Below are 11,599 nucleotides of genomic sequence, written 5' to 3'. Positions count from 1 at the left end.
TGCCATGGCAACACAGCACCGCGTTCGCATACCGCAATTCTGCATTCTGATAGAACAAAGAACGAAAAAGAACATTAGAGTTTAAGAATGACAAACACAGGAAGTACTATAATCACAACATACATAGTAATATTCTCGTGTTTTAAGGGTTGTCACATCATCACCATTAAAACATAATATGGTCGATTTGTTGTGGCGATGACATTGTTCTTTACTAATGACCAATGCATAAACTTATAGCCAAAACTGTGCAGTTATGTGTTTTGCTGTAATAGGATGAACAGGGTAAACATGTGTATGGGGGGAAATCACTGAATTGTCAGGACATAAATGACCCCCAGTCCTTCATAAAAACCACACAATTTGTTTTACTTAAACACTTGGCTTTTAGTGCCAGTTTATCATGATTTAGTCTTGGCAGGGGAATAACCTTGGACACCAGTGTTGCTGTCAACACCATGGACACAGTGAAACCATACTTTCCATAAATTTGACTAAATGAAAAACAGAATATTCTATCTCCTGTGTGGGACATGCATACTAGGTAGCCGCTGCCAGACATGGGCCTGAGGGCTTCATCCACCTGCACTCCTCTGACCCATCATGGTGACACTAACCAGACAACTGAACCGGCAGTCTGTAAGATGACCTCTACATTCCTCCAAAATAAGATAGAAAATGAGACCCTTGACCTCTCGGCATGTGGAGAATGTCAGGGGGATAGATGGAGATGTTCATGAGGCAATTCGGGGCAAAGAAACAATAATACTCACCTGTCAGTTTTGTTAAAAAGTTGTAAAGGGAGTGGCATAAGTGTGCACTGGGTAAAAATACAACTCTTCCTTTTGCTTATTATGACTTAAGGATGTCTGCTAAGAGAGGAAATAGAAGCTACTTCCGATCAAGTAATTAGTAGCGATTAGTTCAGCAGTTTGGACAAAATATAAGTAGAAAAAGGCTTCCATAACTCTGAAACGGTGTTTTAAAAAGTCAAAAAAAACAGTAAAAATAGAATAAAGAATAAAAGTTTTAACTCATCTGAAGCTGTCGTTTAAACAGTTACTTGAGTCTATTTGTTAAACATATCCAGGTTTGATAAGTATAAATATGCGGGTGTTTAAGATTCGCCTGGTCTTTTGATGTTGTCTGGGTGGAAAAAAAAACGCAGTGAAATCACTATTTTTGATTTCATAAATAAAATAAAGGTGTCGCAAATTTGAAAGCGTGGTTTGAGTAGCGTTAATGCTTTGACAGGGATATTTAGCACCCTTTCACAACAAAATGAGGTTTTTAAAAAAAGCACAGAATCGGTCGTTCAGAATTGTAATTTGAGTTCCCTTTAGCTTTCCCTTACCTGCCTAACGGGAAGAATTCCTCGACGTAACTAAAATTGCAACAGAAATGTAGCCGTCGCACATGACGTCACAGTCGCTCCCTCCACCCGACCTCTGATTGGAGGGCGTGTGTTTACGTAGCAACGGTCCGGAAGATGTCGCTGAGGCCAGTCCTAAAAAACTTCCGCCTTAAGTTGTAAAGAAAACATAGCAGCTAAAAGGCAATCGACGGCGTAACCTGCCCATTTAAGAAGTCACACCAAAGGTAGATACAAGTACACATTCGACACGCAGATACCGACTTACACATCTGACCTAAAGCAGTTTGTTAACGTGTTTTGGCTCATCAGCAAGTGCAAATCTGCAATTTACTGTAGCTAGCACGTAAGCTACGCCGTTCACTGCTAGCAGATCGCTACCATCGATCTGCTCGGCCATAGGCCTCAATTGGGAATCTTTACGGCTAGGTCTCGATAAGTTTGTTACTTTACCCAGTCGATTGTCGTCCCGACATGGAATTTTGATTATCTATTGCCTCAAATAAAAGCAAACTTCAGTTAGCCTCAGTCAGCTACTTTGTAGCTATACCTAGTTAGCTGAGTAGCTGATCTATTTAGCCTTCCAGTTAGGCAGCCATCGCGTCTGACACTGTGGCTCACAAACTGTAATGTTACCGTATATCTCAGAAAATATTTGAAGTCTTGGACAGGTCATTAATGGCGCAAGAACTTGATAAAGTTAGCCAAATAACCAAATGCTCACCATTTATGTAGTTAAGAACTCAGTTACAACGCCAAACACTACTTTGTCAGTCATGTCTTCTTGCTCTCAGTATATAAAAACAAGTAGGAGACATCAGTGGAGTGCTTACTTGTAATGAGTGCTCTTTTTTTTCTTAATACTGAAATTATTATACATTTAAGTTGATGTTTGTAACAATGGCCTTGCTGTCAAGTAACATACGCCACTCCCCTCCTCCAGGTTAAACAAACCAATAAGTCACCTCTCCCTGCTGGTTAGAAAGCTAATCAGATAGATGCACAGTATTGGTGGGTATGTATTTAGCAGTGTATATGTTGACCGATAAGAAACAAGAAATTAGAGCTGATGCCGATGGTCTCCTGAATTCAAAATCTTAATACCTCGCAGTGTGGAACTGATTGGAATCACTTATTATGAAATGTTACCTGAGGCCAGGCAGTGATGTGCCACTAGTTAGCAGTCCGGGACGCAGAGCTAATGTAAATAATCGCTGAAACACTGAATTTTGTAACGATATTCTCCAAGAAACTGTGTTTGATGTTGATCCTTCTCATCGTAGCCAGTGCCTGAACCACTTCATCATGTCAGGATCAACACCAGTACTGATAAGGTGGATCAGATTGGTGCATCCCTACTAATAACCACATTTAAGATATCCTCATTAAAATATACTGTATTACGTAGACACTCTGTCTTAAAAATAAAAGCATCAATACCCTGCTATTGTCTCTTTTTCTCCAGGCTCCTGTTGCTCTGGAGCTTGTGTGGTTTTCAGAGTGTGTGTGAGTGTGAGTGGGTGAGTGTATGTGAGAGTGTGTGTGAGCTGCGGTTTCCTCCTCACAGTTTCACCAAGAGCTTCTCCTCCCTGGAGGATGACAATGGAGGAGATGAAGAATGAAGCGGAGACAAACTCCATGGTATCCATGACGCTGTACGCCGTGATGTACCCAGTTTTCAACGAGGTAAAACATCCAGGGCTGACAGCAGTTAGCTTTAGTAAACAGTTTGTCTTGGCGTTCTGGAGTATTCAGTCAGTGTTCTGTTAAATACTTAGAGGATTAATTTGACCTTTGAATCACCAGATGACTGTGTTTTTATCCCCACTGAATCTGTTTTGTTATGTATGAAAAAAAAAAGGGAAATCTGAGGAGGTCGGTCCGTAGCAATCATGTTATACAGCAGGAGCAAAATGTTATACACACTCTGTATAATGTTACAGTTTTACAAAGAATAGTGGTAAGGTTGCTGAATGGGGAAAATTAGAAAAGTGAAAACCTATTTCTGTGCAATTTTCCACGAGAAATGTAAAACCCTATCGTGTGCCCATACTTTGAATCACTGCTGTGGGGTTGACTTTGTAAGGTAACTTAAACGTACATCCTGTTTTGTGCCTGTTTTGCCAGAGCAGTCAAGTGTTACTTAGCACGCAGCTGCAGTTGAAACCCCTGCAACTTCTAGCCAGATGTGAGTTGACAGCAAAAGCCCCAGCATGTCCAGATTTGTCAGTGACATTGAGTGTTTGTTTTTTTTCCCTTTTTTTCGTTTTTGCATTAGCTGGAGAGGATCAACCTATCAGCAGCTCAGACGCTCAGAGCAGCCTTCATAAAGGTAGGACTGTGCGTGGATCAGATGACCTGAAACATACAGAAAAAGTAAAATATCATAACTTCACAACCCTCACAGCTTCATATCATAATATCTTTGGTCTAAATCTAGGCTGCATCACAGTTCCCTATTTTTTTTTTTTTTTCAAACTCAGCAACTGTGTTTCTATTTTATCTGATACTCTTACCAATAATCGGCAAAAGGTTAACTTCCCTCTTTGAGGACACAACAGCAGGGGACATGTATGTGTATACATGTGTACATTGGCTGTGACTTTGGTAGAAAACAGTAACTTTCCAGTTTCAGGATGACATAACAACAAGGCCACTTCAGGTTTTGCATGATGTAAATTTCAGTTGATGAAAATGAATTAGAAAAACACAGTGCAACGACTTCAGTAAAGTGATCCTGGCACACAATAGCTGCAGTATTCCTGGAGTTGTAAAACTGGAGTTCTCATCAGTTAAGCTATACTGTTGCATTTAAGGAAAACTAGGGTTTATTACTATTTGGAATTTATTTTCATGGCTAAAGCCATCATTTTTTTTGGTCATGATAACATTTTCCTCAGCAAAGTAGGTGCCAAGATTTTGGAACATTTCCATGTCTCTAAAATAGTTTTAACAGCTAGGGCGGCAATGACCAATTATTTTCCTTATCGATTAATCTGCAGATTAATTTCTCATTGTTTTGTCTTTAAAAGGGCACACAATAGTGAAAAATACCCATTATGATTTTCGAGAACCCCAGGTAACCTCATCAAATGCGACACTTTGTCGGACCAGTGATTCAGAATCTAAAGACTATCAGTTTACCCTTAACCCCCCTCACATTTGATGAATGTGATAACTATCACAATAGTTGCTAATTAATTTTCCTGTCGATAGGGCCATTAGCACGGGCAGTAAAACGAGACTTTAAAAAAGCGCCCAGGCTAGTGCAATTTATTTGAAATTGAAAATGAAGGCAAACTGTAGGGTATCAACCAAGACATTTAATTGTAGTCCATCCACCACAGCTTCAGCCCAACACACTGGTTTCTTGGGATTATTAGCGACATACTGATGCACTCACTTTTTGTTTTTTACCCTCAAATAAAGGGGTTTAGGAAATCTGATAAAACTAATTGGCTGACCGCTCATCTTTGTTGCCATGTTGGACTTATTTTTAGTGATGCATTTGCAGCACTTACTTTGATGAGGACAGTGCTGTTATAACTGAGAGAACCGCTGGCCTGAGCTAAGAAAATAAAATACAGGTTCCAAAAAAAACTGTAGATTTCTTTTAATGTTGGTTATTTCTTCTTGTAGTGCTTTTAGAACCACTTTTTTTTTTTTTTGCTTTGTTGCACTTCCTCATTTTTCAATTGTAACATCTCAAGTCTATTTGCCAGAAGAAAAAAAACATTTAAAAATGCACAAGTGTTATTTTTATTTAAAAGTAACAAAAATATGACAAAAGACAAGAAAAGTAAACATGAGACCAAAGAAAGGAAAAAAATGGAAATAAGAACGAGACAAACAAGAAAAAAACATGTTGACACCAAGAGAAAACAGTTGCTGTCATTTACAAAGCAATTATGTATTTATGATATGCACAAAGGTGTGAGGCGGGCAGTGCATGACAATGACTATATGAAAGCTGAGCTGTACTATATAACGGAAAAAGAAAATAAAACAAAAATTTTGAATTAAAGGCAAAGCGGTATGAGGTGGGACGGAGGGGGCTCTCAGGGCAATGGCCCAAAGGCCCTCAGTCTAAGCCCCGAGCAGCAGAGGGAGATCCAGAGGAAGGCCTCTAAGGAGGTTCAGCCCGGACTTTTATTCATTTCTAAGTGAGGGCTCAGCTGGTGACACTGTCTTGGGTCGCCCCCAAACCCATAGGAGGAGGCTTGCCCACTGCAGGCACCCCTCTGTTTTCCTTTTTGAGCTGCTTCCAGTCACTCAGGAGGGAGCCCATTCATCTTTGTTTTCCTACTTTCCTTCATTCCCTAACACTCCTTGAGTGGATAACAATGCACAAATGTCATAAACCTTCAACTGAGAAATCAGAGACTTGTTTGTCACGTGCCCTCCGTGCCACTTCAATACAGTAACGATCCAGTGGAGAACCGAGGTCTCCTTTTTCGAAAGAGTTAAAGGGGACAAACATGAAGCAGAATCTCTGTTCTGTTCTGTTGTTTCCATGTACATTTCACTGCAACTCAAGTATTCAATGACATTATCAGTGAATAATGTATGATGTCATATAAAATTAGTTTTTCAATCTTACCTTTCTTACTAGTCATGTAGACACTGTTAGATTCAGTTTATGTGGTGTTCATTATGCTGAAGCACCTCCATGTACATGATTGATGTCCAAATGAATTAACTCAGCTGCTATCAATATGGCATGAAAGGTTCTGATTTTTATCTATAGGCTGCTGTGATTGTACTGGAACAATAAAAGCACAGCGGTCATATCTTATTCTGTACCGCTGCTGATGAGCACGAGTGTTGACCGTGTGCACGGATGAAATATTAATGTAGGTGAAGCAGCTTTGTCGTTATACAAGCCAAAATGAGATGTGATCACCTTACAGCTGTTTTACCATGACATTTGTGGGTCTTTTGTTCACTTGTCTCACTGATTGGTGTCTCTGCTGCCCCTGCTGCTTCTTGGTTGGTCTAATTCAAGGTTAAATTATTCAGGCGGAGATCTTTTGTGCATTCACCTTAACTGCTCACAGCAGACGTCTGACGTTCTGTTAAGTCCTGCCTTTGTTCTCTCTTGCTTTTGTGGGAGAGGACACTATACCTGGTTTTCCTCTCATACATGATTACTTCTCTTCATCACCCTGCATGCCTAATTCAGCTCCTCTTTTGTCAGGCGGAGAGGGAGAACCCTGGTCTGACTCAGGACATCATAATGAAGATCTTGGAGAAAAAGAACGTCCAAATCAACTTTACTGAATCCCTACTGCGCATGGCAGCTGATGATGTGGAAGGTGAGGTGGTGAGATATTGTGCTGGAAATGGTCTTTTGTGACTCTAAGATCTAGGTTTGCAGGTGATCCAGCGGGATGCCCATACTATCCCCAGTTAACTGGTATACACCAGCTCTCTGTTCTATTCTGACTTAGCCATTTGTTTGCGTGTGTCTGCCGATTGACCTAAATGATCGAGTCTCTGGGAATGTGCTACAAACCCTTTTCATGTAGATTTCATGATCGACCGGCCTGAGCAGGAGTTCCAGGATCTGAATGAGAAGGCCAGAGCTCTGAAACACATCCTCAGCAAAATCCCTGATGAGATCAATGACAGAGTACGCTTCCTACAGACTATCAAGTGAGTGCGAGTACAAACACTGACAAGCCCATCATGCTGTTCAAAACTGCTACCCCACCCCCCCACCCCAGTACTTTTTTAATTGATTTTTTTTCTGAAACTCAGGAACAAGTGCTCCGACTCCATTGTTTTGTATTTTAACCTCCCGTCTGTTCCAGAAGTGTGAAGCTGCCTGATCACCCTGTCCCACAATTTAGCAAATACCTGAAAAATCAGAACGCATTGGTAGTATTTATACTGTAACTTTTTTTCACAATTTGGTATGTTGCAGCCTCATTCTAAAGTTGTTTAAATTAACTTTTCCCTCATCAATGTACATTCAATTCCCCATAATGACAAAGCGGAAACAGAATTTTAGAAATTTTTGCTAATTAATAAAAAAGGAGAAACTGAAATATCACACTGACATAAGTATTCAGAACCTTTGCTATGACACTTGGAATTTAGCTCCGGTGCCTCCCATATCTCTGGGTCATCTTTGAGATGTTTTTGCACCTTGATTGGAGTCCACCCAGGGTAAATTCAATTGATTGGACATGATTTGGAAAGGCACACGCCTGTCTATATAAGGTCTCACAGCTGACAATGCATGTCAGAGCAAAAACGAAGCCATGAGGTTGAAGAAACTGCCTTCAGAGCTCAGAGACAGGATTCTGACAATGCACAGATCTAGGGAGGGTTACTTGGGGGTGTTTTTCAACGGCAGGGACAGGGAGACTGGTCAGGGTTGAGGGAAAGCTGAAAAGAGCAAAGTACAGAGATATCCTTAATGAAAACCTGGTCAAGAGCGCTCAGGGCCTCAGACTTGGCTGAACGCTCCTAAGCGCACAGCCAAGACAACCCAAGAGTGGCTTAGGGACAGAAGTGTGAATGTCACTGATTGTCCCAGCCAGAGCCCTGACTTGAACCCAATCAGACATCTCTAGGGAGACCTGAAAATGGCTGGCCACCAACGATGCCAGTCCAACCTGACAGAGCTCGAGAGGAACTGCCGGGAAGACTGGCAGAATATCCCCAAATCCTGGTGTGCAAAGCTTGTCGCATGATAAGAAGACTCAAGGCTGTAATGACTCCCAAAGGTGCTTCAACTAAGTACTGAGCAAAGGGTTTAAATACTTACAACAAAGGGATATTTCAGTTTTTCCTTTTTAATAAACTTGCAAAAATTTCTAATATTGTGTTTTTGCTTTGTCATTATCAGGTTTCAAGTGTAGAGTGATGAGGGAAAAAAATTAATTTAAAAAATTTTAGCGTAAGGCTGTAACATAACAAAATGCGAAAAAAAGTGAAGGGATCTGAATATTTTCTGAATGCACTGTAGTGAGCGGGAGTCAAAAGACAAAACAGGAAATGGAACAAGCATAAAAATATATGGGCAGCATATGGTCAATACACGTCTAGAATATCTTGCACTAGATATAAAGCCATTATTGGTGAAGACAGTGCAAATATTACAAAGATTGAGACTGTTGTTGCCTTTTGTTTCCGACAGAGACATAGCCAGTGCCATAAAGGAGCTCCTGGACACAGTCAACAATGTCATTAAGAAGTATCAGTACCAGAATCGCAGAGTGAGTAACACACACACACACACACACACACACACACACACACAAATACATGCCTGTATACTGTAAATGATTGATCTGAATTATTTTTCTGTGTTTGTTTGTCTGCTTGTAAAGGCCCTGGAGCACCAGAAAAAGGAGTTTGTGAAATACTCCAAAAGTTTCAGCGACACCCTCAAAACATACTTCAAAGACGGAAAGTAAGTATGACTATAACACTGTATATGATGCTACAGCTCATCATTGCACAGGTAAATGTGTAGAGGTTGTGTCCAAGGTGCTGCAAAGCTGGGAGGTTAGGAGGTTATTCAGAGTAACACGGACATTGTTGCTGCTGAAATTTTACCTCCCCCAAAGAGATTATGTTTTCACCCGTGTCTGTTTGTTTGGTTTGTTTGTTTATTTGTCAGCAGGATTAAGCAAAGTACTGAACCGATTTGCACCAAACTTGGTGGAGGGATGTGGCATGAGCCAGGGAAAGAACCCATTAAATTTTGGTGCAGATCTGGTTAAAGGGGCGGATCCAGCATTTTTTTTTTTTTTTTTTAAATCACTTTCCTTAACAGTGTGAGATAAGGCTTTTTTTTTTTTTCCTTGGCGGAGGTATGTTAAATGAGGCGAGTTAAACCAGTTAGTTATATTTAAGTGGAGCCAGATTAGTGCTGACATTTTTTTATCAGTTAGTTAATTTGATGACTACTCTGATGAATAATACCTAATTATTTTTAAATTATTAGAAACGCATTACAACAGAATGCTAAAAAATTCATTCATAAAAATAATCAGACACAGTGTGTGATACACTTCATAAAGGAAGGACATATTGCATATTGTTGCTGGTTAGCCATTGAACTGACAGCTTTACGTTAGTATTGTTAAAAAAAAAAATCTGGATATCGTGACATTGTTTTCAAATCATCCAGCTCCTCACGCATGTCTGCATTGTGTCATCCTCCTTTCTATCAACAACCATGGAGGTTTCTGAGAAGAAAGGACATGAGGGCAGGAATGTCGACAGTTCGTTTGACTTTGAATGTCTTGGCAGAAATGGCCCCGCCCCATTTCCATTCATTCTACTTCCCCTTTGTTATTTCACGTTTAAACAGTACTTCCGAGCCTTTCCAGTCTGTTTTCTCAAATTTGTAATTTTCTTTGTTCCCAGGGCAATAAATGTCTTCATCAGTGCAAACCGGCTCATCCACCAAACCAACCTCATACTGCAGACCTTCAAAACCGTGGCCTAGCCCTCAGAGACCACAGAGTCCTCGTGTCCTTTGGGGAGCAACTGCTAGAATGGCGGAAGCTTGAAGAGCACCTGACCCATATATGTAAATTAGAAAGAGTTGATTTTAGGGTTGGGGGGTCGATTCCATTGGAGTCGAGATTCTAGATTCCAGTTCAACAGACTGAAAAGTGCCATTTGTTATTTCAATGAGGATTTTCCAGTCTTGAAATGGAACTGAATGGGCCCAAAGTCTTGGTTGATTGATTTTATTTGGACAGTTTTAATTTATAACCCCGGTCTGTTGGGAGTAGGTGAGGCGAGGTGTTTATTAAAGACTAATTGCCATTTTTCTAATATATTCATGTTGATCATTTTACTTTTAGCTTTTCGATCATGGCTACACGTGTGAGACCGCACTCAGTAGGGGTGTGTCTCAGCCGTCTACACAGGTTTTCTCTTCTCGCCTCGGTCTGTACGCATAGGATTGACAAAAGCACTCGACCGCAGGTGAAATAGCTGCGAGGAGAGGAAACAGTGTTGGACATATAAGAGGCAGACTCAGATATTGTTGCTCTTTATCAGAAGACAGAAAGCCAAATGACTTCCAGCACAGTGTGCGCCTTACCAAGTCCTGTAACATTCCCTCCTCTCAGTGTGTAATGAAGTGGAGCCAGTCCCTGCTTTTGGGGGATGTAGAGAGAGAAATGAAAGTTCTGTATTTAACTGATACCTGGTTGCAAATGTTCAATAAATAGTTTCCAAATGATGATGCTTTTTTTAAATGTGTCCGAGTCCAATGTGTGTAGGTCGATGTCTTTATTTTTGGTGAGGAGATGGAGTATGACGTTTAAACTTTGTGAACTCCAGTTACTATGTTAGCTGAAAAATAACTTCATGCAAAGAAAAAATGAAATGCATTTTAGTAAGTCACCCCTTATACAAAAATCATACACTTGGATGCCAGTTGGGCTTAGCTAAAACTAAACTAAAGTGGCAACAGTATTAGTCTGTTGTCTAATACAACAGCTCTGAAATAAATCCTGCCTTCCTGAAGGTTATAATTTTGAATAGTTATTCAAACAGTTTCTGAGAGGTGTTGATTCAACTTCATGGTCATTTTGGAGGAAGTGGTTTTCTGGTGGTGATGAACTATTTTGCATTCAGAGTGTTCATTATTTTGCCTATCTTCACCGATAAACATGAGGTGGACAAAATAATAGAAACGCTTGTCGGTGTAACGCATTACAGTTCAACAGCATCACAAACTGCAGCCTCCAAAATGACCATAAAATTGATTCAACACCTCTCTAAGAGTTTCAAAAAAACATGAACATTATAACCTTCATGAAGTAGGATCTATTACAGGAGTGTTGTATTAGACTGCATTTGTTTCAGCTTGGTGTAACTATAGAATGGCAACTGAGCGTAAGTCGTGGGTTTTTTAAAAGAGAACTCGATCGATTTAGTGTTGCACTCGTATAACACTGGCGTCACAGTGGACAGTTGCATTCTTCTTCCTTGCCAAAGCCTGGCGCCTGCATTACCCACAGTGTAAATCCACTACTGACAATTCTGCCAGAGATTCAGGTGTGTTATGCTAGTAGCCGCTGATGTAGCCTTGAGCGACAAGCATCTAGCAGAGATGAGGTGGGGGCCGTTGAGGTCTGCTAACATTATTACTCCACATCCCAAGATTTGTCTCATTGCCAAACTTGTAGTTTTGAGCACCAGCCAATGCGGACTCGGGTAACATCAGTTGAGGCAGTCTCTTGGATGTCA

The 11,599-nt window shown here is 40.5% G+C and overlaps 1 protein-coding gene across 1 annotated transcript; it reads left to right on the top strand.

The window, feature by feature from the left end:
- Positions 1–1,443: 1,443 nt before the first annotated feature.
- On the top strand, positions 1,444–10,586 carry LOC120795876 (programmed cell death protein 10). The gene is made up of 8 exons (XM_040138111.1): positions 1,444–1,599; positions 2,838–3,058; positions 3,651–3,704; positions 6,570–6,687; positions 6,901–7,027; positions 8,520–8,598; positions 8,713–8,795; positions 9,758–10,586. Exons 2-8 carry the CDS (start codon positions 2,969–2,971, stop codon positions 9,837–9,839), a joined length of 633 nt encoding a protein of 210 aa, XP_039994045.1. The 5' UTR covers positions 1,444–1,599; positions 2,838–2,968; the 3' UTR covers positions 9,840–10,586.
- The last annotated feature ends 1,013 nt before the right edge of the window (positions 10,587–11,599 follow it).

The sequence above is a fragment of the Xiphias gladius genome, chromosome 10 (assembly GCF_016859285.1).
Source record: "Xiphias gladius isolate SHS-SW01 ecotype Sanya breed wild chromosome 10, ASM1685928v1, whole genome shotgun sequence".
Lineage (NCBI taxonomy): Eukaryota > Metazoa > Chordata > Actinopteri > Istiophoriformes > Xiphiidae > Xiphias > Xiphias gladius.
This window is presented reverse-complemented; position numbering and strand designations above follow the sequence as displayed.

Bases quoted from the DNA above. Each gene is read 5' to 3' on its own strand.
- LOC120795876 (XM_040138111.1), top strand. From the start codon at position 2,969: ATGACAATGGAGGAGATGAAGAATGAAGCGGAGACAAACTCCATGGTA. The intron at 3,705-6,569 runs GTAGGACTGTGC...CTCTTTTGTCAG, and splicing joins TCAGAGCAGCCTTCATAAAG to GCGGAGAGGGAGAACCCTGG. The intron at 8,796-9,757 runs GTAAGTATGACT...CTTTGTTCCCAG, and splicing joins ACATACTTCAAAGACGGAAA to GGCAATAAATGTCTTCATCA.